Source organism: Chelonia mydas, chromosome 2 (genome assembly GCF_015237465.2).
Source record: "Chelonia mydas isolate rCheMyd1 chromosome 2, rCheMyd1.pri.v2, whole genome shotgun sequence".
Lineage (NCBI taxonomy): Eukaryota > Metazoa > Chordata > Testudines > Cheloniidae > Chelonia > Chelonia mydas.
The window spans coordinates 176845731-176871412 of record NC_057850.1 but is presented as its reverse complement, the minus strand read 5'-3'; the positions used below and the strand labels follow the sequence as shown (position 1 = coordinate 176871412).

The window sequence follows — 25682 nt, the reverse complement described above, 5'->3', positions numbered from 1 at the left end:
AAATCTGTTAAGTGCACAGGCTAAAGGTTATTCTTTTTTTTCCTTTCTCCCCAGAGTACCCTTGAAACAAAACATTACCATAGCAACAGCCCCGGCTGCTCCCTAGATAAGGAGGGCAGGAGCACACAGCAGCCGCAGTGAAGAAAGTTCCTTCTTCAGTGAGTGCTGACCCTGTATCACACCCATCCCAGAGCCTTGCACCGGTCGGTAAGTACGTCTGCACACATGCACTTTACCTTTGCTTGAGTAACCATTTTTTTTTTGCCAGGTTTCAGAGCAGCAGCCGTGTTAGTCTGTAGTCACCAGGATCAAGTTAGTTGCAGTCATTTGATATTTTCTAGTTGCACTTCTGTAGACTGTATTATCTATACCGATGCTGAGCTCGCAGTGAAGTTCAGGACTCCAAGTACTCCAGGGGATCGATTTAGAAGAAGTAAACATAGGATACCATATGGGGAAAGTTGGAGATAGACTGAGCGGTGAACGGGAAAGCTGGGATGGCGGATGAAGTACTATGGAGACAAATGTGTCAGTTTATTTTAATTGCATTATTTCATGGACAAATTGTCAGAATATGAAAGATTATTAGGATTTTATCCAACTAAAAAGAAATGGCATGTGTCGGGTATGTCTTGCTCCTCGGGGAATTAATCAGGCATGTTCAGTAATCTCCAAGTACAGCAACTTTTTTGGACAGAAACTCAGACATTTTATTCTGCTTTTGACCCATTAATTCAAGTTTAGCTTCTGCTACTACAGGGCCTGATCCAAATCCCCGTGTACGAGTCTCTCCATTGACTTGGCAGACTGTTCAAAATCAATTTTGTGAGCTCGGTGCAACACACAGAGTTATTTGTCAGAGGTCTGGGTGGACAAAGAATGCACAGTCCGGGTTTTAAACACATGCGGTATTATGTATCATAGACATGGTACATTTTGAGGCTGCTTTATAAAAACAAATTCAGACTACCCTGGTGGGAATTTTTGGAAACAACCACCTAGGGTTAAATGAGACTTTTAACCTTGGAGTAGAAACTTTGTATAATGCCATCAGGGCTCAAGTAAAGGCAAGTTACGCTGATGAGGTGGTATAAAACTACAGTGATCAAACTGTCAGTGAAGAATTTCACTTTGAGACCACCTGAAAAAAAACTGTCAGTCTCCTTGTGTGTGGCATACATTTTCTAATCTTAATGTGCTTAATTCAAAAACTTACCAGAGGACTTACTTGTGCAGGTGGCAGAATATAATCGGGGTATAGAAGAAAGAGCCCACTCTCTAGTAATGAAATCAACTCTTGACTTCTGATCAGAGGAGAATGGACCATTCTCCACTGTCTTGCTCCTGGAATAGTCATTTTCGGCTGTGCTAAGTGAGTGCGTAGTAGGCGTAAAACACTATTGTACCAGAATGGTAGCATTTTACACCCACTTTGCACAAATGTAAATGGCTGCACTAGGTGCAAAACAGGAATGAACTGAGCCTCTGGCTCTTTTTTAGGGCTCAGTCGTAAGGCCTCTTGCTTTCCCATAGAGGGGACTAAGGCGATTCCCCACTCTCCCAGGTGCGCGATCCACATTGTAAGAGCCTCCAAAGGATTGGGGGCAGGGGAGAGAAGCTGCCAACAGGCAGGCAGGGGTTGGAAGTCTGCCTACCCCACCTCAGAGTCGACAGAGAAGGGGAAGCACGAGCAAAAAGGCTGGCACAGCTTATTTCCCCCTTGGTGTGAAGAAGCACCAGCTTGTGATTCTTGAAGTCACAGGCCAGGTCTACACTACAGAAAAATCCACACCCCCAGGCGACAGTGGGAAGGCTTCTCCCGTTGACATAGCTACCACCTCTCAGGGAGGTGGAATAGGGTTTGCACACCCGAGCGTTTACTTCAGTTTACGTCACTCAGGAGGGTGGCTTTTTCACATCCCTGAGCGACTTAAGTTACACCGAAGTAAGCGGTAGTCTGGACAGGGCTAGGTCGGGGGGAGAAGCTCCCTCGCTTTCATAGCTACCGCCACTTGGGGAGTAATTTTGCCGATGGGAGAGTACTCTCCAAGAGGAGAGGGCGTCTGCATTAGCAGCTTCGGCTACGTTGGTACAGCTGCGCCGCTGTAGCGATTCCGGTGTGGAGTAGCCCTAAGTACGCCAACAGGAGAAGCTCTCCCATCAGCGTTGGAGCATCTTCACTTAAGCAGCACAGCACAGCCGCACCCATGCAACCTTTTAAGTGCAGACCTGCCCACCGTCTGATTCACGTCCTGCCACTGAAGTAGCGCAGCCCTTCGCTTCTATGTCCATTGGGCAACACCCTAGCAAATATTCATAGTTACCACGTGCAGCTCTGTAGTGCATCAAGAGCAGCTAGGAAACCACTGCTCACTTGCATGCACACAAACACATTCTTGCACACCTGCAATCCCACCTCTAAATATAAGGCTGTAGCTGGCAGCCCTTACTCACACAAACAGTCCTCTCAAAATAAGAGGATATGATTCTGCTCCCATTAAAGTCAGTGAAGATTTTTCCATTGGCTTCAGTGGAAGCAGGATTGGGCCCAAGGCACTATTCCCCTGAGGAGGGGGCCAGGCCTTTAATCTCTCATACCCTGTTTTTCTTTTTATTGAAATTTGATTGCTAAGAAGGGAAAAAACAAACAAGAAAATAACAGGCACATAGTCCTCTAAACAAGCAGTCCCGGTCCTTGCCTCAGAACATTATAATTAAAACTGGAAGAAGAATATTTGGGGTTATTAGTCAATAGCATTTTCCTTTTAAAATACTATACAAAAGTTCACATTAATTATTGGATGTGTATATTTTTAATTAAGTGCACTGGGTCCAGGGGAAATGTAAGTACCGTGCATTATAACTATTTCTATGGTAACTTTTTTATTAACTAGCAGCATAAATATTCATATTTAACCTACATTACTTACCACCATATAACAAAAGAGTCTTCTCAACAGCTATTATTTATGCACCATCCATGCCAACATTTCAAAGGTCTCTTCAACGATTGCATGCGGGGGTGTTGCTCTTTATTTTTCTTGCTGACCACACTGCTTATGGGCTCAGACCATCTTCTGGGTGAATAGACCATCCAGGGGCTTGTGTGACAGATGTGTGCGCTACTGAGCCATTAGAAGGCGCACCTTGGTAAAGCTTGCAAGGCTTCAACATATATTTTGTAAATCTACCCTATGCATGGAAAGCTTGCAATAGAAATTTGTAATAAATCATGTCCCCTTAATGTGAAACACTAAGGTCTATTGTCATCTACAATTTCAGCAGGGGTTAGCTTCTGTTAACATTAATAGCAATTGCAGCTGTAGTCACATAGCGAAGAATAGCCCTGCTGGTGTATCATCTGACAACTAAACAGTCATTTATTACTTATGCAACTTTTTAATCTTCATGCGGTTATAGTAAAAGAAAGTCTCAACCAGTTTTAAGCATATGTAATTGTGATGGAACTTAAGGGCATGATTTTCAAAGGTGGGCCTGTGCAATTAAGCATAAAAATAGCAGAATTCAATATGCACGCTGTCCACTTAGACAGACAACTCTGTGCACAAAAATTATTTTGTTTGTACGCTCAGGCAGATGGCAAGGCAATTGGGCATATGCAATCATGCATGACTGTCTTTAAAAGCTAGGCCCCAAATGACCTAGTTATTACTTATTTTGTAAGGTAACTGCTGCTAATCAGTTATTAAGAGGTACAGGTGCACTTTTAGCTTTCTTTATGCGGTGACACTTATAACGTTAATAAAAGCAGCAATAGGCTAGTAATAAAACCTCAAATCCCCAAACCTTCAAATTTCATTTAAAGAGCCCTTCATATTTGACACACAACCCACCATCCCCTCCTTCATGAATCCAAAGCTACCTCTACAGTTTTAGTCCCACGTCAGAATCAAAATGTGACCAAGGCCTATCTTTTTTAATTTCATTTCAGATGTGGTAAAAATCTCAAACAGACAGGTTTTCCTCACGAGATTTTAGTCCAGGAGTGTTAATTTCACAAGATTCCCATCAATTTAGTCAGAAATCTGTAAGAACAGCTCTCTTGAATCTAACCCGAAAACCTAGCCTGCCTATGACCTAAAGTTAAAACCTGAGCTAAACCAAATCTAGATTTTAAAAAACTGCTTTCTTTGCCCCATCTATGTAAAATACTCTTATCTAATTGAAAACTGGACTAAACTTCAATGGAAGATGATTTTCAATACAGTAACTTCTTGCTTAACGTTGTAGTTATGTTCCTGAAAAATGCTACTTTAAGCGAAACAATGTTAAGTAATCCAATTTCCCCATTAGAATTAATGTAAATGGGGGGGTTAGGTTCCACGGAAATTTTTTTCGCCAGACAAAAGACTATAGTGTGTATATATATATATATATATATATATATATATACACATACACACACACACACACACATACACAGTATAAGTTTTAAACAAACAATTTAATACTGTACACAGCAATGATGATTGTGAAGCTTGGTTGAGGTGGTGAAGTCAGAGGGTGGAATATTTCCCAGGGTATGCCTTACTGCTAAATGATGAACTCGCACTCGGCTGAGCCCCCCAAGGGTTAACACATTGTTGTTAATGTAGCCTCACACTCTACAAGGCAGCACGAATGGAGGGAGGGGAGACAGCATGGCAGAGAGAGACAGACACACAGAGTAGGTGTGTGTGTGTGAGAGAGAGAGAGAGAGAGAGAGATGCGCATTGCCCCTTTAAGTAGCTGACCCCACTCTAAGTACATTGCCTTTTTAAGTAGATCAGCAAGCTGAAACAGCAGCTGCTGCCAGCAAGCTCCCTCTGTCCTGAGCCCTGTTATATTCCCCTCCCCCCACGCTCTATGGCGATAGGGTAAAGGAGTGGGGGGTAGAAGTGGGGGGCAAGGGGACACCCTGACATTAGCACAGCAAGCAGGAGGCTCCCGGGAGCAGCTCCAAGGCAGACGGCGGGAGCAGCACATGGCAGTGGGGGGTGGGACAGCTGAACTGCCAGGCAATTGATAGCCTGCTGGGTGGCTACTACACGGGGAGCTGTTGGGGGGCTGCCAGTCCACCCTGGTTCCGAGCCCCCCACCACTAGCTGCAATGGGCTGCTCTTTCTGCAAGCAGTGGAGAAAGCAGGTGGCTGCAAAACAACATTATAAGGGAGCATTGCACAACTTTAAACGAGCATGTTCCCTAATTGATCAGCAACGTAACAACAAAACCATGTTAACTGGGACAACATTAAGTGAGGAGTTCCTATATAGCATTAAAACCTTTCAATTTTGGCAATTAATCAGTTACTGCCAGGAGGGTGGGGGGGGGGGGGTTGTTGTTTTTTTTGTAGAAAGTGTAGATGTTTTCTTTGTGGTAAAAGAATGCATCTGGAACATCTGTATATGTACTTTAAGGTGTTTTAATAAAGTCGTCCAGTGAGTCAAATTCCTGGTCAAAAGGATTGCCTCATTTTTGCTGTGTTCGCCTTGGACTGTTTAGCAATTTACTGACGCCAAAGAAGCTGTTAGCGGGTGAGATGTTCCAGGTATTCTTCACCTGCCTTTCCATCCCCTGGACATATGAAGGCCAAAAGGATTCGAACTATCACATGGCCATGACTCAGCTAGTGAGCTAATCCCGAGAGGAACTGGATGGTCTTTAATAATCTACCCAGAGTCACTGTTTTTTCAGTCTCTCCGGCCATTCCCCAATCCTCCCCATCCATAAGGACAGTCATTAGAATGTTATGCCATGTGCTTTCACAATTAGCAACAAATAGCCAACCTGCTCCAAAACTGGAACTCATTAATAGCTAAAAGAGAGCACTGTGAATGCCCCACTCCCCACCCACCTCAGCCCTGCCCAGTTTCAGCCTTTGCTAACCCAAGGAATGAGAATCTAGGTAACCCTTCCGGCCCAAAAGTGTCAGTCTAAATTCTTGCACAATCCTAATTCTTATGCAAAACTCTGCATTCATGCAGAAAATGTCTCACACTGGGCCAAATTAATCCCTCCTACAACTCTGCTGAAATCACTGGAGTTGCACAAAGGATGAATGTGGCCCATTATCTCTACATACATATCTATCTTAATCCATCATGTACAATAATTTCCTTAAAAGATGACTGATATCGAGCAGAAAATGCAGAATGTCATAGCATGTTGGCCAGCTGAAAAAGAGCTGCATTCAAGATGCTAAAATATGAGCTCCAGAAAATATGTGCTTCCATTTCAAAGAGGAAATTAATTATCCTCACATCTTTCTTGTCTAGAATTTTTGAACATTATTCAATAATTCACTTCTTGGGTGAATTTTATGTTATTGCTTTGTGAAAGCACATTTAGAATTCTTCAGTTATGCGCAGATAAACTGTGCGTGGCTTTCCGTTCTAAGTCCCATTGCACCTAGATGCTTTCAAAAATGTACACTTCATCTCTTTTAGAGTAACCTATTGGTCTGTGATGCCACAAAGCAGCCTGCGAAGATTTTACAGCTTTCTAAAATTGAGACTAGCTGTGGGCGAACCTCAAAAGGTTGAAGGGTCAACCTCATCACTAGTAGCCACACAGGGGCTCTCCAGAAGTGCGAAGTTTGAATGGGTCACATACTCATCATTATGTATGGTTTCCAGTTTCCCAGTTCTGTCCTGCCAAAAGTTAATGGCCCCCCATTGATTTGAAACAGTCACACTTCTTTCTACATTTTTATTGTGGTTACAAACACCACCTAAGATGGCTATAGCTGAAAGGGATTAGAGAAGCAACAAAAACAAAAAAAACAAAACACCACACAGTTTTTCGTTTATTTTTCCAGTGTGCTTAATTTGTGCATTTGACCGCGCTTCCTGCTCTATGGTCAGTGTCACTGTTTTTCCTGTACAGGCTGTTTGTTAGTCAGTTTTCCCTGTCAGTGTGGATCTGTTGCAGCAACATGGATGAGAAAATCATTTGTAAAAACAGGAAAATGTTGTTGTAAAACCACCAACCCTCCCCCCCCCCCCCCCAAATAATAAGTATTTACAGTGCCTGCCACAGTGGTGTTCGGGTCCTTGCATGAGTGCTTTAAATTAATGGCTCTCAACCTTTCCAGGCTACTGTATCCCTTTAAGGAGTCTGATTTGTCTTCTGTACCCCCACGTTACACCTCACTTAAAAACTGCTTGCTAACAAAATCAGACATAAAAATACAAAAGGAGTCACAGCATAGGATTACTGAAAAATGGCTTACATCCTCATTTTTACCATATAATTATAAAATAAATGAATTTGAATAGAAATATTGTACTTACATTTCAGTGTATAGTATATAGAGCAGTATAAACAAGTCATTGTCTGTATGAAATTTTAGTTTGTACTGACTTTGCTAGTGCTTTTTATGTAGCCTGTTGTAAAACTAGGCAAATATCTAGATGAGTTGATGTACCCCCTGGAAGACCCCTGCGTACCCCCAGGGGTACACATCTAGGGTCCGTCTAAGGTGTGCGCCTGCACGGCTGTGCAGGAGGCCACCAAGGGCCGTGCAGGCACGCACACTGCACTTGGGCATGGGGTGAGGTAGGGGGTGAAGTGCGGGGTGGTGATGGGGAAGCTTGGGGCATGCAGGGCTATGGCAACTCCCCAGCCCTGGGGCTGTGGCGCAGTGAGGAGAGAGGCCTTTCCCCCTCAGCCTGGGGCTGCGGCAGGGCAAGACGCCTCTCCCCCAGCCCAGGTGCTATTGTGGGGAGAGAGGGCTGTGGGGAGTTCTCTCTCCCTGCCGCAGCCCTGGGGAGCCTGCACCCCAAAGCTCTCATCCCCGGCCCCACCCCAGAGCCAGCGCCCACAGTCAGAACCCTCACCACCCTGCACCCCAACCCTCTGCCCCAGCCCTGAGCCCCCCCCACACTCCAAACCCCTCAGCCCCACCCCCGCCACACATCACCTCCATATTGGTGCACATAACAAAATTCATTCTGCACATGGATGAGAAAAATTAGAGGGAACACTGGTACACGTACGCCCGGTTGAGAACCACTGCTCTAAATAAATAAGTGAATAAATAGCATTAACACTAACACCAACAACAAATAGCAGGGGGACTCAGAGACTGGTATAGAACCTGGAACTATTTTTAACTTACAATTAGATTTCAAGTTGACTGTGCCCCTTTAAATAGATTCCTTCAAAACTAATTGTTAAAAACCCTCCCATCTGGCCTGCTCCTTTTTAGGCTGGCAGATGTTGCTTTAGAATCTGCAGCTTTGCATTCATCAGTGGGAGTGGGGAGTCGGGGTCAGAAGGCAGTTAGCCCATACAGCTCACAAGCACTCCAAGAACAGCCAGGCCAGCAGTGGCTGTATGGCAAAAATCACCTTGAAAACAGGAACTTCCCAGGGCTGGTTGGAAGGAACTGATTGGACAGAATATAAATATATCTGTTTTATTATGTGCTGCTTTTTGTTGTTGTAGCTTCAAGAAAAAAAAACTTTTCAATGATGTCAACAGAATATGTGCAACCACTTGATATCCCAGAAGACAGATTGGACAAGCGAGACTCACACTGCAACCGTTTAGGTAAGTGTTATTATGGTGATGTTAGTCTCTAAGGTGCCACAAGTACTCCTTTTCTTTTTATGGTGATGTCAGTGACTTGTAATTAGAGAGGTGTCTTCTTTACATCATTAAGTACTGTCCATTGGCTTTTTCTTTCCAAGAGGTACAACTGAGCCCTCGTGAAACCTGATAGACTGTGCCTTCTGGTAACACATCTGTTGCCAGATGGACAGGCAAAGCGTGTCTTTCCTGCACATAAATATTAGCTGAAGCTCGAGAAGGAAATTAATTAAAGAGAGGAAAGGAGAAAGAGTCATTGTTCCTTTTCGTGATAGAGAAAGAGAAGCGCTTTTATCGATTATACAATAATAAACTGGAAGCTAAGATATATCTGAGCCTTTACTACACCCACTTTCTATGTGCAATTTCAGTAAAAGACTTTAAATATTCCTTTTGCCTATATTTGGACAGAATTTTATTTTTTTTCCCTTTATTGTCAATCCATGTCCTTTCTAGAGCTGACTTTTTACATAACTTTTGCTCTTGGAGTACCAGAGGCATCTCTGCTCATACATGTTTCTAAATATGAGGCTTTCAAGACTTTGATAGATGTGCCTTTTGCATATTTTTGTATTTTGCATATTCGCCTTTGCTTCACATGTCATTACTTTATTCCAACCTTCCAAAATTGTCATGAAGATTTGCTAACCCAGGCACAAAAATCTACTTGCCTACCCATACACTGGTGATAATAATGAAATACAAATGATATTTTATTTGTCCCAGGCAAGTATAATTTTGCAAGCCTGCTTTACTCACCCACAACCAAGATATCTGAGTCCTGAGCGTGATTTCACACTGGACGCACCTGAGTTCCCAACCCAGGTCAGGGTTCTTTTATGGTAGGGGCTTTATAAACACAAAATAAAAAATGTCTCTCTTCTGGAGAACTTACCATCTAAATAGACAAAACAGACAAAAGATGGGAGAAAGGAAGCACTATTACCCCCATTTTACTGGTGTGGAACTGAGGCACACAGGAATAAATTATTTTACTCAAGATCACATGGGAAGTCTGTGGCACAGCTGTGCATTGAATCCAAAACTTCTGAGTACCAGTGCAGTGCCTTAATCATAAAGTCATTCATCCTTCCTTTCACTAGTCCATGGAAGTACGATGGTGTGAAATCTAGGAAGTGAAATCAGAATCAGGCCCCTTTTGTTAAGCAAAGTTTCCAACTGAAAAGCAAAGCTGACAAACCCAACCAAAGCCAAATTTAAAAATCAAATCTCTGGTTTGTGTGATATTATTAGTGATGGGTCAACCTCAAAAGACTCAATTTGTTGAGCTTGACTACGCATCCAGAAATTTGGATAATTGTCTAGAATGTACCTAGACTATCTGATGAGTCAAGTTCTGCTTCAATATACACTGGTGCAAATCCAGAGTAACTCCACCAAAGTCAATGGGAGCTGTGGTTACAGAGGACCTCTTAAAATTAGTCCTATTATTTAGGTGTCTAAATATGGCATCTAAGAATGAAAATATTAGCTTTAACATCTGTGTCTCTCTATAATATGGGTATAATTCTTCCCTTCTTCACTGTGAGGTTTAATTCTCTAAGGCCAGCATAAGGCACTTAAGTCTCACTTATGCCCTGTTTTTAGTGGTATTAAGGCCTTTGTGATGGCCTTCTGTACAGAGGTGAATTTACTTTGTGTTTTAACCAACTAGGGTGGAAGTATTGTTATTAAAGCGAGCCCTTTGTTTAATTCTGAGATTCATTATTTTCTATCAGCTAGGTATTCTTTTTTTTTCCCCCACGCAGATGACCTTTCAGAACAATTGATTAAGAATTGTGACCTCAAAAAGAAACCAAGAAAAGGTAAAAATATCCAGGCTTCCCAGAACAGTGAGCTGGACCAGAAAAAGCCAAGGAGAAAAGATACACCTGCATTACACACCCCACCACCTATACCAGGTAACACAGCTTAGTAATACTGAAATCTGACAAACCTCTGATGTTTCCTGGTTTACTTGTATTCACTAGGAATTGAATAAAAATATTTCTGCCCTCAATTCTTCTACATCTGTGTGTGCCTACCTATGGCAGGGAGGGAGAATAGGATTCTCAAAAGCACTCAGTGTTGAAATGTATGAAAAATTCACACCTCTGAGACATGTAGTTAAGCCAACTAGAACCCCCTGTGGACCGAACTAGGTTGACAGAAGAATTCTTCCGTCGACCTAGCTACCGCCTCTTAAGGAGATGGATGAACTACATAGATGGAAAAAACTCTTCCCTCACTGTAGCAAGTGTCTACACTACGGCACTACAGTGGCCCAGCTCCAGCACCATAGTTGTGCCACTGTAGTGTAAACATACCCTGAGTATATTAAGTTAGATGGGTGCAATTTTTATCAGTGTAGATGAGGCTTAAGTAATATTTATTGTGTATGGTTCCCTGCAGGCATCCTCTCAGACTTTTCAGAACATTTAATTAAAAGGTGTGACATCGCAAAAAAACCACAGGTGGGCAAAGTGAGTTCAGTCTCTCAGCTTACTGATCAGGAACAGAAAAAACCCAGGAGAAAAGATACACCTGCAATACACATCCCACCCCTTATACCAGGTAAGAGCATTAGCACAGCTTTCAAAGGTAAAAAATAAAGGGCAGTTAGCTGGGAACACCCTCTGGTGTAAGGGACATCATTTATCTGCCCACTCTGCTTAACTTATCTAATCAGACCTAGTTTGATCTACTTATTTTTCTTATTCCCAATTGGAATTATTGTTACTATTTGTGTTGCAGTAGTGACCAAAACGTGCTAGGTTCTGTACAAAGATAGGACTCAGTCCGTGTTCTGAAGAGCTTACAATCTGAAAGAAATGGAGAAAGGGAGATCTCTTTTGCCTTACCCCTGATGAGAACAAAGAATGAGTTCAGAGTTCAAATTAAAAAAAGAGCAGACCCAAATCTTTGCCCACCATTTGGTTTGAATTTGACCACTTAGATTGTAAGCTCTTTGGGGGCAGGAGCAGTTTCTTTGTTCTGTGTTTGTACAGCTCCAAACATAATGGGTAAAGGTGAGTACTCATGTGAACTCATCCAGGCCCCTTGAGGGTCATTTATCAATAATCAAATCTTCCAGTTTTTGTTGGGACCAGAATTTTGTTATCAGTCCTCTCCTCACCTCTCACCCATGTAGAGAATGGTGAAAGCAGAAGGGAGCATGATTTAATAGGTAAAGCACAGGACTAAGAGGCAAGAACACCTGGCTTGTTATCCTGGCTCTGCCATTGACTTACTATGTGGCCTTGAGAAAGTCACTTAGACCAAAATTTGGGTGCCTAAATATAGGCACTTGAATCCATCTCTAGGCATCTAATTTAAGCATGGTATGATTATCGGTTGTGCTGAGCACCTACAGTCCTGGGTGACTGTTAGGCCCTGATCCCTCACTGTGGCCAAGCACATTTCAGGAAGGGGATGTTGAGGTGGCTGTAAGTGCTCTTGTGGCCCCTCTGCTGCCGGGCTGCAGGATTGGGGGTGGGAAAAAAGGGGTTCGAATTATAGCCAGCCCCCAGTGGTTCCAAGCATCTGTGACAACAGTGAGGGACTGTCAGAAAGCCCCAGCGATGCCCCCTAATCCAGCTGTAGGGGCAAAGCGAGCATATGAGACTATCTCACTGGAAGATCATGGCATACACTGAGGTGATCTGACAGTGGTGACCATCCAGACAACAATGGCTTCAGGGCCTTTCTGTAGCAGTGGTGCAGCCGGAGAGGCCATGGAGCAGCTAACTAGCTTGGGCATCCAGAAGGACTCCACCACCCAAATTTGAACATTGTGGCCTTAACGTCTTTGTTTCTTAGTTTCCCAATCTGCAAAAAAGATACTGCTCCTTACTCTTCCTGCAACACAAAGGTGTTGTTAGCTTTAATTAGCTAATGTTTGCACAGTGCTTTGAAGATGTAAAGCGTCATATCAGCTTCAAATATTACTACTGTTCAGGGAGGAGTGAGCTATTGCCAGTCAGAAGAAGCAATGTCTCAGCTGTTTCCAAATCACTGGGGAGGGAGGGACAGCTCCAAAACTAGTGTTAAATGGTTCATAAAGTAAGATACCACTGGAGAGGGACACTTACTAGATAGTAAGGAGCACTAGAAAAGAAAAGGCCTAAGGACCTGATTCAGCAAAGCATTTCAGTGCATGCTTACATTTAGAAACACTTGGCACACAGAGAAAGAGACAGAAAAAAGTAAAGGAAAGAAAATTATAGAGGGGAACAATGATAAGAAGCACCTTAGAAACATTCCCACCAGACAGATGGGGAAAAAACCCCAAAAAACTAAAAATAGACCTGAGGAAATATAAGCCCTTTGGGCCAGATTTCCAATGGTATCTCAATGCCTAAAGTTACAGATAGGCATCACCTGGAATTTACAGAACTGTCTAAACAAGTTAGGCACCTAAATGTGTGATGCTTCCCGGGGCACCCAAGGTTGGGAGGCACCAGCCCTTTGCGTGAGGAAGTCTTGTCTGTGCCTGCTCTGGGTCAGCTCCCTGAAACCACCAGCCTCTGGCAGCACAAGCACTGCCTTCCAGGCCTCCGCAGGCCTCGCTGTCTGTAGGAGCAGTGATAGGCACACACCAATCCCCGAGTCCTGCAAGCATGCCCTATTCCTTTGAACACACACAGAAGTAGATCTGCTGTTCCCAAAGGAATAGCACACACCATCTTGTAAGCATCAACTCAGAGTCCCTGCTTTACTTAACACACAGCATTTAGATAGATAGATTAGATTAGTGGGAACAAGAATAAATTTATTATCAAAGAACAGAGATTCAAGTGATAGAGAGTGAGAATAAGGGAAACAAATGGTTACAGATAAAACAAAATCATAACACACATTCTAGAGACTAAGTTTAACTAACTAAGTATTCCTCCATCTCCTAAAGATAGCTTACCCAAAGTTCTTTCTCCAGGGTTTTCTCCAGTTTGGCTAAGACTTCTTCTCATCAGATCAAGCCCACTGGCATATTGTCCTCACAGGTGGAAGGAATGAGGGTGCATCTCCGCATCCCTTTGTTAACCCCCAAAAGTTAATTGTCCTTACTTGTAAACAGGGCTCTCCCCTGCTGGTTCACTTTATTCTGTAAATTTCCTCTCTTTGAAGATTTCTCAATCCTCCATTAGCATTCAGCTGAGACTATTGATGGAGGCCCATTGTGAACCATACAATATGTAATTTACATGTAAACAGACACATAAATAAACATTTCATGCCTGAAAGAAAACATGGTTTTTCCCTTTCCGGTGACCAGTCCCTAGTCACAGAGCGTAACAACATAATTTTCAGTATATATACACACAACTCCTTACTCAACATCCATACATACATATGGTCATGATGAGCAGCATGACACAGGCTTTCATTAGAAGCCTTACATGGCATTCTTTTGGTGAACCCAGGGGACCCCTATAAAACCCCGTACCCTCTGCCAGTTGCCATCTAGAGGTTCTTGGGACACAAACTCCTAATCAAATCAATGGAGCTTAGGTTGCTTTTGAAAATCCCACTAGGCAACTATCTGCATCTTTAGGTGCTTAAATATCTTTCTAAATCTGGCCCTTCCAAAGGGTCCCTGGTAAGTCAGTGCATCTGGTCATGTGAGTAAGGCTGAGCATGTTTGGAGGATCAGGTCACAGAGTTTGGCAAGTACTGGAAAAAACGAATCCACCAATATCCACCAAATTGCTCTGCACAATCAGACCGTAGCACTTGTGCTACCCCATTAAAATCTAGTGTTGACTGACTTGCAGGATCAAGGCCTAAACTGAATTTTCAAACAAATTTGCTTGCACTTTTTTTGTTCCTTTCATTCAAATACTCTAGTGAACATGCCTGGGAGGTAGGGGAAATCAATTTTAAGTAAATATTGGAACCATTAGAGGCATCTTTGAGGACCTGGGCCCAGGTGATATCTCTCCAATTGCAGCTGTTTCATTTTCAAATGTTGACTGTCAAGCACTTGTAATGAACTATTCATGAGCAAGAGATACAGACCAAAAATTATTGGGACAAATTATTTGGCAAAAAATTTCAAACAACAACAAATCTGAAGAAAAAGCCGTCTCTTCGCAGTCATTTTGAGAGCAGAAACAGAGGCACAGCTTGTCAAACCATCTGTAATAAATTATTAACCTGTCTCTATCCTAGCTTGAAAATATAGAGTCTGACTCTGTCCTGTACCTTTAGCTCCACCCCGACTCATCCTCTCAGCCATGCCTTGGAAGGCGGGTCGTGTGGAACCAATTTTGTCAGCTCCACACTGTTCCTATGCTGTGGATTTCTTGCAGTACCTTTGAATCCCCTCTATGTTATTGGGGCTGCACAGAGAGACCATAATGTATGGGGCAGCGGAAACCTCCCCCCATAAATTGCTATGTAAGTGGCAGGTATTTGGTGGCAGGAATCCACAGAGCATGGCAGAGATGAAGGCGTTAAAGTGAAACTGAAAATATTTTGTTCCTGTTTTTAGTAAACAGCAATGTACTTCTTTTTATGAGCACTATATTAAATATAATCTCTGCTATAGCAGGATGCAGCTACGACTGACTTAACATTTGTCATCCAAATTCATTTAGTTTAACATGTACCTCTCTAGCATTCGCAATCTCTAGCGAGTATTTAAGTGAGAAAGAGGGCCCCTAGTGGCTGTTCAAAGATCTTTACCGTTTCTACCCCCAGAAGAGTCCTTTTTTCATTCTGATAGAATTTGCAAATGATAGAGGAAGTTAATGGAAGTTATAGAGTAGTAGAGGCATTTTATTATCATCTCCAGAGGATTTGCCAGCCAAGAAACACCAAAAGGGAATAAAGTAAAACAAAGAAAAATGCAGTGGCTTTAAGGTCTGTAACAAAAATCAGTGCATGTGTCCAATTTCTAAGGAATGTGGCCGCTGATAAAAAATGACACACACCTCAGGCTTGATTTAGTACTGAAGTTGTATGTCAGCAGGACTCAGCTGCTTTTCATTTCATGAAACTGGACTAACAAAGTGGTGAATGAGCAGGCCCCCTTAATCCCCTATGAATTCAATCCCAGTGGCCTGCTCATTACTGCCTCTCCCTAGATACAGCATTACCATCCCAGCTGCCTCTCTATGCGTACAGTTCTCCTCATGTCCCATCTTATCATCCCTATGGCATATTCTGTGTGTGTGACACGGGTGGAGTGGCTTGTGTGCCTGGGTTTGAATGTCTCCCCTTTCAAAGAAGCATATTTTCTTTTCAGGCTGGATACTGGAGGACAGAAAGCTGATATTTAGATGTAGGCTGCAGTGGTGCATGGCTTGCAGGAAGAGAGTGACTTGCTGTGGACTAGTCCAGTATTTACAATTTATTTACTTTTAGGGTAAGGCAGCAAGGAGAGAATAAATAAAATGAGGTCTTGTAGAACAGCTGAGCAAACCAAAATCTCAATTATAGGCTCAAACCCGAGATGCCCCAGCAGGGTTATTTGCACCAAATAAACATAAAAGGGCCTTTCTGTCCCTACTCCTCTATTATTGCAGTTGCTGGATGTGCGGCCTAAGTAGCACACTCCATGTTCAGTGCTCTCTCAATAACTTGCACTGTTGGGTGTTCCACTTTTAGTTTTTATTTGTCTCCCTAGTTGCTATTAAAGGCCAACGCTTCAAGCATTACCAAAACTACAAACCAACACTACCTATTTTAGCTTAATTAACCAGTATTTTAAAAGCTGTCTTCACAAACATTTCTCCCATAGACAGAGCTGAAAATTTCGCCCCTTGGCTCCTCCCTCCACTTTTGATTAGCTGTCCTTGATCACTCGAGATAAGTCCTATCCACTTTTGGGTGGCCAGAGACTCTCCAGGGACTGTCTCCGTCACACTTCTCCCTGAAATCAATGGGACTGCTCTTGGAATGAGGGGGACAGAATCAAGTCCATACTACTTTACATCTTCCAAACACTTAAACATGGACTAATCTTCAGAACACTCCATGAGGTACACAAGTATTTACAGATTGGAAACTGAGGCACACAGAGGTTAAGAGTCTTGCCCAAGGCTACAGCGAGTCCCCAAAGAGGGAACAGGACTCCTGGTTCTCTCTCCAGTGCTCAGTCTAGAGCACAACTATCAATACCAGCAAGCTATGCAAAAACACAATAATGTCCAGAATTATTATTTCTAATACATCGAAACATCCCAATGAAGATCAGGGACCAATTGTCCTAGGTACTGTGAGAGAGTCCCTGCCTCAAGGACTTTACAAGCTACATGAACAAGACTGGTAAACGTGAAGAGGAAAAGGAAATATTCTTACCTCCATGTTACAGATGAGGAACTGAGTCAGAGAGAGATTAAATGACTTGCCCAAGGTCACATAGGAAGTCACTGGCAGAGCTGGGAATTCAACCCAGTCTCCTGAGTCCCAGTCTCATACCTAAAGCAGAAGACCATCCTTCCTCTCCAGAATAGGAGATGCATTCAAAGGGATTCTGAGTCCCAGTAAATTTGCCATTCCTGCCTCATTTTATCTTAACCTTGTAGTTAGAGATACATGTGCATCCAATCTATTTATGGATAGGGGATCATGTGTGTTGCAATAAGTAGCCCAAAGCATTGATAAATTACAGTGGCATTCAAGATGCAAATCTTACTGGAGCAATGCTTGCATTTAAAAATCTCTCTTTTCCCCAGTATGCTATGGATAAATGTAAGTTCATCATTAGTAAGTGACATTAAAAAATTATTAACAGTTACAAAACTTGCCCCATTAGTTATTGTTTTTCAAATGCAAGCATGTGACATCTATAGACATGCATCACTTTAGAAAAACAAAAGCTATTTGAATGGCAAAAAAATCAAATCATCCCACATCTTGGACTTCTGATGGAATAAAGGTGGGGAAACGGCCCCGATCTCCATCAGTGGGAGTTTGGCACCTCAGTACCTTCAAGGATCTGGGCCAATGTAACCACAATTCTAATATAGCTTCCCCCTCCGCCCTGACTGTAAATGATCAGCATCAGATTTGAAACACCTTTTATTACTAGCCTCACTTAGCAGCATATTCAAATAACTTAATTTCTGAAGAGCCCTCTGCAAATGCAGGGTTTGACAAGAATGTAACTGTTTCGGTGAATATGGCAAAGCTGTTCCTGACAAATGGATATCTGAGATCATTAGAAAACCACACTCTCAAGCCCTCCTCCTCTCCTTTGCTAAGCCAGTTTAACTGACTCCCTCAGGATTTCCCTTACACCGAGGAAGTCTCTGCATGTTGTAGCACCAGCAAAGCAGCTCTACACCATCCCCTCTCCAGCCTCAGTTTGACAGGAATTGCCCTGTGATTGATAGACAGTTAAATATAACCTAGAGTCACCCAGAGGAAGCTCTAAGGGGCACCAAGGACCACACTGGCAACAGATCCTCTACCTGCCCTTGCTAAACTGTACTCAGCACAGCTCTGACATGGACCTTAGAGTCTGAAGCCTTTGATAGCCTAGTGTTGGGCTACAGATTTCTCATCAGCACTAGGTTCTATTGCAAACTACTACTCCTACTTTATTTATTTAGACACTGCTTTATAATTCAAAGTTGCTGGCAGACATTAATGATAGATAATCTATTAATCCTTAAAACATCTCTATGAAGCTATGCTGAATGTTATGATGCCCATTTTACAGATAGGAAAGCTGAGGCAGAGAGGCTCAGTGAACTGCCCAGGCACTAAATCAGTAAGCAGAGCCAGGATTAGCACACAGGTGTTACTAATCCCACTGCTCTGCACATTCAATCTGGACCACACTAGCTTTTGCTTTTGATCTACATACCACACTGCACCAGCTTCAGGAATCCTGCCAGGATTATATATGTGACCACTCTCAGTCGCCACTACACTCTATTCTGATGAGCATGTGATTTACTATTATTGAATGACAACTCCTCCTTATAGCTGGGCTGCTGAGTTCTGTTGCTGCCCTCCAGCTGTGCCTAGCTCCCTGGTCCTTGAAGACAATTTCTGCTAAAATTAGCTGCGGGAGGTGGAATTGCTTCAAGCAGGGGGTAATTTTGATGCTCCTAGAGTCTGGCTAGGAGCCCATTTGCTTTTTCCTCATTATTTGGTAACTCAGATAAGAACCAAGAAGCATTGGAGATAGGATTATAGATCATAGCTCTAAACTTTAGTTTTGTTTGCTATACATTATAAGCCTCCATTGCAGGCATGGAGCATTTTGGAAAAGATGCAGAGATAAAGGGATAAAAATCAATGTCTGTATTTTTGCTCTGTGGAAATTTGTTTGCTAGGGGGCTGAGTTAAAACCTGGGTGTGGAACATTTCTCTGGCTCCATCACCTTAAAATAGCATCCCTGTTACCAGTTTCCAGTAACAGCCACTCAATGGCTGTTTGAAGGACACACCATTGTGTTTCAGACTTACCTTTGAAGTTTCATCCAACCTTTGAAATGGTTTCCCTCCCCCAGTAAAATCAGCTAATTGGTAAAAAACCCCATACAAACAAAACCAGACCTGAATTCAAAATAGTAATTTAGGTCAGTCATCTCTGTCCTTAATGCCTCACCTCTTGAAGAGAGTCCAGAATTGAAGAAAGCTTTCCTGTGTGGGGCATAGCTTCCTTTGCTCTATTTTCAGACTTCATGAACTGCTTCATTATGAGAGGACTTTCAACACAGAAAGAAAGAAGATGTGTTGGTTTGACAGAACAACTTGGCATGTTGGAGCGCACTGACAGCAAACAGGAGGCGACTGACTTAAAGCGATTTGCTTGGCTTCAAGTCCGGGTTTCCCTCACCCTGTTTATGGAATATTTTAGCCACCATGCTAAAGACAGTGGAAATAAAACATACTGCGGAGGCTGTTAATTGTTTTTTTAATAGGAACGGGCAAAACAAACCAGTTCCACTAAAATAAGGATTGAGTAGAACCTTTGCCTGTTGGATCCCATTGGTTGATTTTAACATTTCATTTTAGGGGCATCATTTTTTAATTATATTTTTTTACTTATTTGCATCACTGTAGTGCATAGAGGCCCCAGTCAGTAGTGGGGCTTCCTTGTTCTAGGCACTAGATTCTTACATTCTAAACACACTAGACAGACAAAAGGTGGGAGCTCACAGACAGAGGCAGACACATTAAATGATAGGTCACATAGGAGCTCTGTGGCTGATTGAACCCAAATCTCTTGAATCCCAGTCCTGTGCTTTAACCACAAGATCATCCTTCCTCTCTGTATTATGCTGTACAGTTCTCCAGGGCCTTGGCAATAGGTGTGTGGTTTTCTTAATTATCCTTAGTATTTATTTAGACAGATCTTCTTTGATGCACGTTCAATTCACAAAGTTCAGTATTGCTTGTACTGATACAATGTCTTTAGTAATGCATGGGAGCCTGTTCAGCATTGATCCAAGTTCATATTTTTATTTACATTTGCAACATGTTGCCATTAGATTTGTTTCAGTGGGGATGATACTGGATGTGTGGGAGCTGGCTGTTAAGTCTTTCAACATTTGTCCATTCTGGAATCTGCATTTGCAAAATCTAAGTAATAAACAGTCCAGTAGATTTCCGAGAATAAACCACAATGTGCTAGTTATTTGAGCAGGTATCAGCAGTGTGTGAGAATGTCCAATAATTTTAATTACAAAGTGCAAATACAGACATGAGTTTCAGGTTTACTAAATATTAGGGGCCTGATTATCCAAATTTAATCAGAAGCAACTCCACTGAAATCAGCAGAGCTATGCTAGTGTCAAAACAATTGGAAAGGATAGAAAATTAGGCCCTTGTAAACAATGAATATGTTAACATGACTAGTATTGTTTGTTTTGTTTTAATTTTTTTTCCTGTTTAAGGTACTAACATGCTTAAAGAAGAAAAGCAGACAGTGATTGTGGAAGATGATGAAAAGGATGGAGAAAAAACCCTTATTTAAGATTATTGAGATCTCCAAAACTTTTGTAAATAATTCCAGATAATTCAAAATGGTATAACAAAGCCCATTTGTTTTTATAAATAATAATTTTTGAAAGCATGCACTGCATTTAAGCTAGTACCAAATGCTTATCTGTAACTCATGGAGGTCATGGCTAGCATTGGAAAAGATGAAAGTAAATAGACTTGTGGTTAGGGTTGGAAGAAATATCTTGTATTATCTAGACCTCCCATGCAGATCCCATCTGAAGACACATTTTTTTGGCCATCTCTAACAGTGGCCACAAGGGATGCCAGCTAGCCATTATAGCTAACACCACATAACAGGGTGGGACCGTGTGGGATACCCACTAACTAATGACAGGCTTCTCTTGTAAGAAGAGAGCTGCTATAGGTCTACCCCACAGAAGGACAGCACCAGACAGAAGTAGGCCAGCTTCTACACCACCCCCATTTTTCCCCATGGTTGTGAAAATTTGGCTAAAGATTTTAGTGTGTGTTTGTGTCCCGATTCTGTACTTCATTACCCCAGCTTTACTCTGGTGGAATATCAGTGACTGAGGTGAAGTTACATGAGCATAAAAGTGAACAATCGAGTCCATAGATCCTAAAATTGAATCCAAATGACTCTTGCATGTACAGTATAAGTTCAGTACCCATATTTGTAATTTTCTCCTTTGTTATAACCTGTGAGTTTGCTCTAATACCAAAAATTAGAACCTCATAAGAGCCATCAACTTTGAAACCTTAACTATTACAAAGCACACTGCTACCAGCAAAGAAGCTTCCTAGAAGTGCAACATTTGTAATTTATACTGGTATGTATTATTGAATTTTTAGTGTCAACGTTCTTTTTCCAAAGTTGGTAGAATATGAACTAGCTGGGTAGCTGATCTTTTAATCTACATGTTTTCTTTTGGTAAGTGCTTTTAATTCAAACCTAGCCTGTTAGGAGGTGCTGTTAAGATTAAAAATCCTTGTTGGAGAATTCAGAGATAATCGTACACAATAATGTTTTCGCTATATTATGTGGTAACAGTTATTTACAACTTAATTCATACAAAATGTCTCATAGTGCGTCACAGACAATTACGTTCGATATAGTTCAAACAAATAGAACTAGGTACCTAAAGAATGTGACACAAAACAGAGGGTCTGAGTGTAAAAACTGGGTGTTCTCATGGTTGTTCCTACTAGTCAGGTATCCACCCGTACAAAGCCCCAACGCTATTAACATCAATCTGTCCTTTATTGAGTCCTTGACAATCTCAGCAGAGAGGTCAATGACTGCGTAGCCTGGCAGACTGAATTCAATTATCCTTTTAATGTCCAACATGCTTATCTCTTTAAGAGGGCTGAGGAACACTGGCTGCAAGGAATCTTACAACATAGCTACTTCTGCTGTACCTGAAACTTCAGTTTCCAAAGCTATTGATCTAGCAACATTCACAAGCATTCAATTCATTAATAAATATTTAGAGGCAATGTATACCTTGTATGGTAAATCAATGACAATACCATAAAAATTACATGGCAAAACTTTTACAGTGGACTAGAAGTTACTAACTGGCTATTTGATAGATTTTAACTGAATATTAATGTATAGAGTAGATAAAATATTAACAGAAACCCACATATCAAATAACAATATTAATGTATGGTGAGCAGTGAGTGTATGTTACAGGTAATGCTTTGCCATTCAAGTTACAATTCATTTCCTGGTGTGGTCTATCTACAGAACCAATGCACTAATTGTTTTTGAGCTATTATTATGTAGGCCATGGTTGTGGTTCTTTATTCACAGTTTTCTTTTAAGTGGTCAATGAGGGACAGCAAGCTCTGGTCAATATCTGCACCTCTGTCCTCTTTCTTAATGTAACACGCCTTTTCCATTGGAAGAATTTCCCACACCCTATTCCAATGGTCACAATCAGTGGGGAAATTGTGTATTTGATCCTAGAACATCTCAGTTCAAGTAGCCCGAGCAGTGTGTCTGGATGAGATGGCATGGCCTAGTGGATAGAGAACTGGACTGGGACTGTGTTCTATTCCTGGCTCTGCTACTAGCCTGCTGGGTGACCCTTGGGCAAGTCACATTACCTCCCTGTGACTCAAGTTCCCATCTGTAAAATGGGGATAGCAATATCTCCTTTGTAAATCACTTTGAGATCTATTGGTGAAAAGCACCAGATAAGAGCTAGGTATGATCAGCAGCGGGAGGAGGATGAAATTCTCCCCATGACATGGAGTGGAAGCAGAGCTACTACATGGCCAGCTCTGGCAGTTCAGGCCTACAAATTGTGGGATTCACATGGTGAATCAAGATGGATGGATAGCCATCAGCTAGGCCATTTCTTCTCCCCACACCTTGGAGTAAAGGGAGGTCCTGTGAAGTACAACCCAGCAGCATGCAGGAGCTCCAGACATCCATATGGACTCTCCACACTTTTCTTGCCTGTATAAGGGTTGCGTGTGTCATGAATTTACCTACCTCCAAGAAACTTATAGGCTCCAGACTAAACTCATTCCTGGTTTAAGTCTGTTGATGTCAACAGAGATACAGCAGAGCTGCTCAGATTGCTGTATTGCTAATGGTCCTGTAGGCTGCTGATTATCTTGGAGCCTACAGGCTGTTGAGCACTGCTTAAGGATGTGCAGAGAGCCACAGCCTTCATACAAAGCAGCTCTATTTCCACACTGACATGAGCACTGCTGAGTAGGGGGGAAAGTGAGTATTGAGAGGTAGAGGCAGTATGTGGCCAGGTCAGAGGAACTTTAATGTGAATACAAATGGCATCTGTAATAGCACTGCTAAAGTTTTTCAGCTCCTCCTGTTGCCAGTCAGAGTACTTCCTGACCTGAGTGCACTTCAGAGCAGCCATAAAAGGACAGCCACTCCCAGAGAAAAACATCTGGGGATTCTCCGAAAACAGTATTTCTCCCAGCCAGCTGCTGAATGCCACATGGCAATTGCTGGGCACAGTGCTGACCCTCCAGCACTTGCTCTTCTCAATTTACGTCATGAGTCAAAAGAGTTGCTTAGCAGCCGAGGGGTAACTCAGAGCTGCTGTCTCAACCCTCAGCTGCAGCACTGAAGACCTGAGCCCTGTGTCTCCAGGACAGTGAAAGTTCTGATCTCAGTTCCGAACCCACATGTGCTCTTGCCATGCTGCTGGATCAACTACAGGGGTAGCAGGGAGGATCCCAAGGCATCTCATCCAACAGAAAATAAACCTGTGTTTATTCAACACAGTGTCTCCTCCGCATGGCTTCAAAAGTGCAAGAGCCCTTCAACGAGACTCAGACCCGACTCTCCTGTGAAATACTGGAGGGACATTTTCATCCAATAATGCAGCCTTTCCTGATGTGTGGAGTGGGCCCCGACCGAAGTCTGTGTCTGCAATGGAGCTGCCATGGCGCCGAGGAAGATGTAGACATTTAGATAGGTAAGCTTTTAACACCACAGGGCAGGGGTGCAAATGGGGAGAAACTGGCTTCATTTTTCCGAAAAGTTTCAAAAGCTCGGAAATGTTGACCTAGTTTGTTAGTTCAACACAAGACATTTACACTTAAAGCACTGTACATTTAAGCAGGAGTTACCTCCCCAGTGACACCTCTTACTGCATCACATCTAAATTTATCATCCCCAGGTAGCCCAATGCAAAAGCCAGCAATAAAAAGCCACTGAATAAACTTCTAGGTGTAGTTCATTTTAAAATATGCATATTCATAAGTTGTCAAATGTGCATTTACTATTTTCCACCTACAAATCTATTTGAGCAACTGGAAAGTCATTTTCCATTTGGGAAATTGGTGAACAGCTGCTGCTGTCATCTTTGCCGCTGCTTGCCACTGCCTCTGTCGTTGGCCACGGGTGTGCCGTTTTCTCTGCCATCGCTGGCCACCCGCTGCCACTTCTGTGATGCTGCATTCTCAGGTCCCACAAATCAGCCCACGTCTTAGTGATTCCAGCTCGTAGCAATTTCACTGGGTAGTGGGGGAACCTCACTGCTAGCACAGTCTCTGTGTTGTTTTTCCCTGCAGCACTGTCCCCACACCAGGCATAAGGCTTAGCCCCTAAACCTGCTCGTCAGTAATTTTGGCTCTGGTAACCACTGAACAGAAACGAGGCCTTTCAATTAAGTCTAATCAGCTCAGTCTTTAAACACTCGAGAAGGGAGGGTCAAAGGCATGAAAGACTCTACAAGCAGAGTTCCCACCCTCTCTCTTTCACTGGGAGTTGGCATCCCTGCCCCCGGCTTAGCAAGTGAGGTTCAGAGCAGGGTGACCCCCTCAGTCAGGGTATGCTAAGTACAGTCCTGCTGCTGTTTACTCGTACAATAAGGATAACATTTCATTACCCCTGCATTCAGTACTAAAGTGAATTGTAACCCAAAACCAGCCAAAATTGATCACTTTGGCAAAGCTGGTCTGTCTGCTGAACACCTAGGAAGACCGGGTGTGTCTATGCAAATACTTTCTGCTCTTGAAGTCTTTCCCTCCGGTTCATCATTAGATGTCAGGGGAAAGCTCACTCGGACCCTGCTTACATGTATAATTTCTCACTGCTTTCAGCTGCTCCATTACATGAAGAGAAGGCACTTCAATATTACTTTCTATGGGTACTGATCATAAAGAAATCTTAAAAACCTTTTAGGCCTGGCAAAAGCATCACAGTGCTACAAACCATGCGTGTATGTACGAAGCACTGTCTCCTTCCGAATGGACTCCGAATCTGTACCTCTCCATTGCCGCAGGGAGCCGGAGGCTGCTAGAGCTGCAGGGGTTGCTCTCTAACTCAAGTGGCAGCGGGTTGTCCTTTTAGAGCAGAAGTGTCTTTTTGCCCCCCATTCTCCCCGGGAAGTGCCAAGTCGCCATGGCACACCGTGCAGAGACAATACAAGGTTCTGAGACAGCCGCAAAGGCCCAAACCCTACAAGGTATTTCAGGGCCCACCTCTCCATGCAGTAGGAGGTCGGCACCTAAATACCTCTGTGGAACTGGACAAGGTTTCTGTTGTGGCGCTCCCATTCTACACATCAGCAGTGTGAAAGGAACACTGACCCCGAAGTCCTAATAGTCCCAGGAGCAGGAGGGAAATCCAGCCCTTCTAAATAGGAGGAGGATGCCGTTTGAGAAGGAACTGTGCGAGCTG

At 42.8% G+C, this 25682-nt stretch overlaps 1 protein-coding gene across 1 annotated transcript; it reads left to right on the top strand.

Annotated features, from left to right (window-relative positions):
• The first annotated feature begins 66 nt into the window (after positions 1-66).
• On the top strand, positions 67-24241 carry PPP1R17 (protein phosphatase 1 regulatory subunit 17). Its single transcript, XM_007064347.3, has 5 exons — positions 67-207; positions 8450-8554; positions 10363-10515; positions 11006-11167; positions 20449-24241. Exons 2-5 carry the CDS (start codon positions 8473-8475, stop codon positions 20526-20528), a joined length of 477 nt encoding a protein of 158 aa, XP_007064409.1. The 5' UTR covers positions 67-207; positions 8450-8472; the 3' UTR covers positions 20529-24241.
• The last annotated feature ends 1441 nt before the right edge of the window (positions 24242-25682 follow it).

Excerpts from the sequence above, each read along its gene's own strand:
- PPP1R17 (XM_007064347.3), top strand. The coding sequence starts at position 8,473 with ATGATGTCAACAGAATATGTGCAACCACTTGATATCCCAGAAGACAGA. Across the intron at positions 8,555-10,362 it reads CTCACACTGCAACCGTTTAG|ATGACCTTTCAGAACAATTG; the intron begins GTAAGTGTTATT and ends TCCCCCACGCAG. Across the intron at positions 10,516-11,005 it reads CACCCCACCACCTATACCAG|GCATCCTCTCAGACTTTTCA; the intron begins GTAACACAGCTT and ends GGTTCCCTGCAG.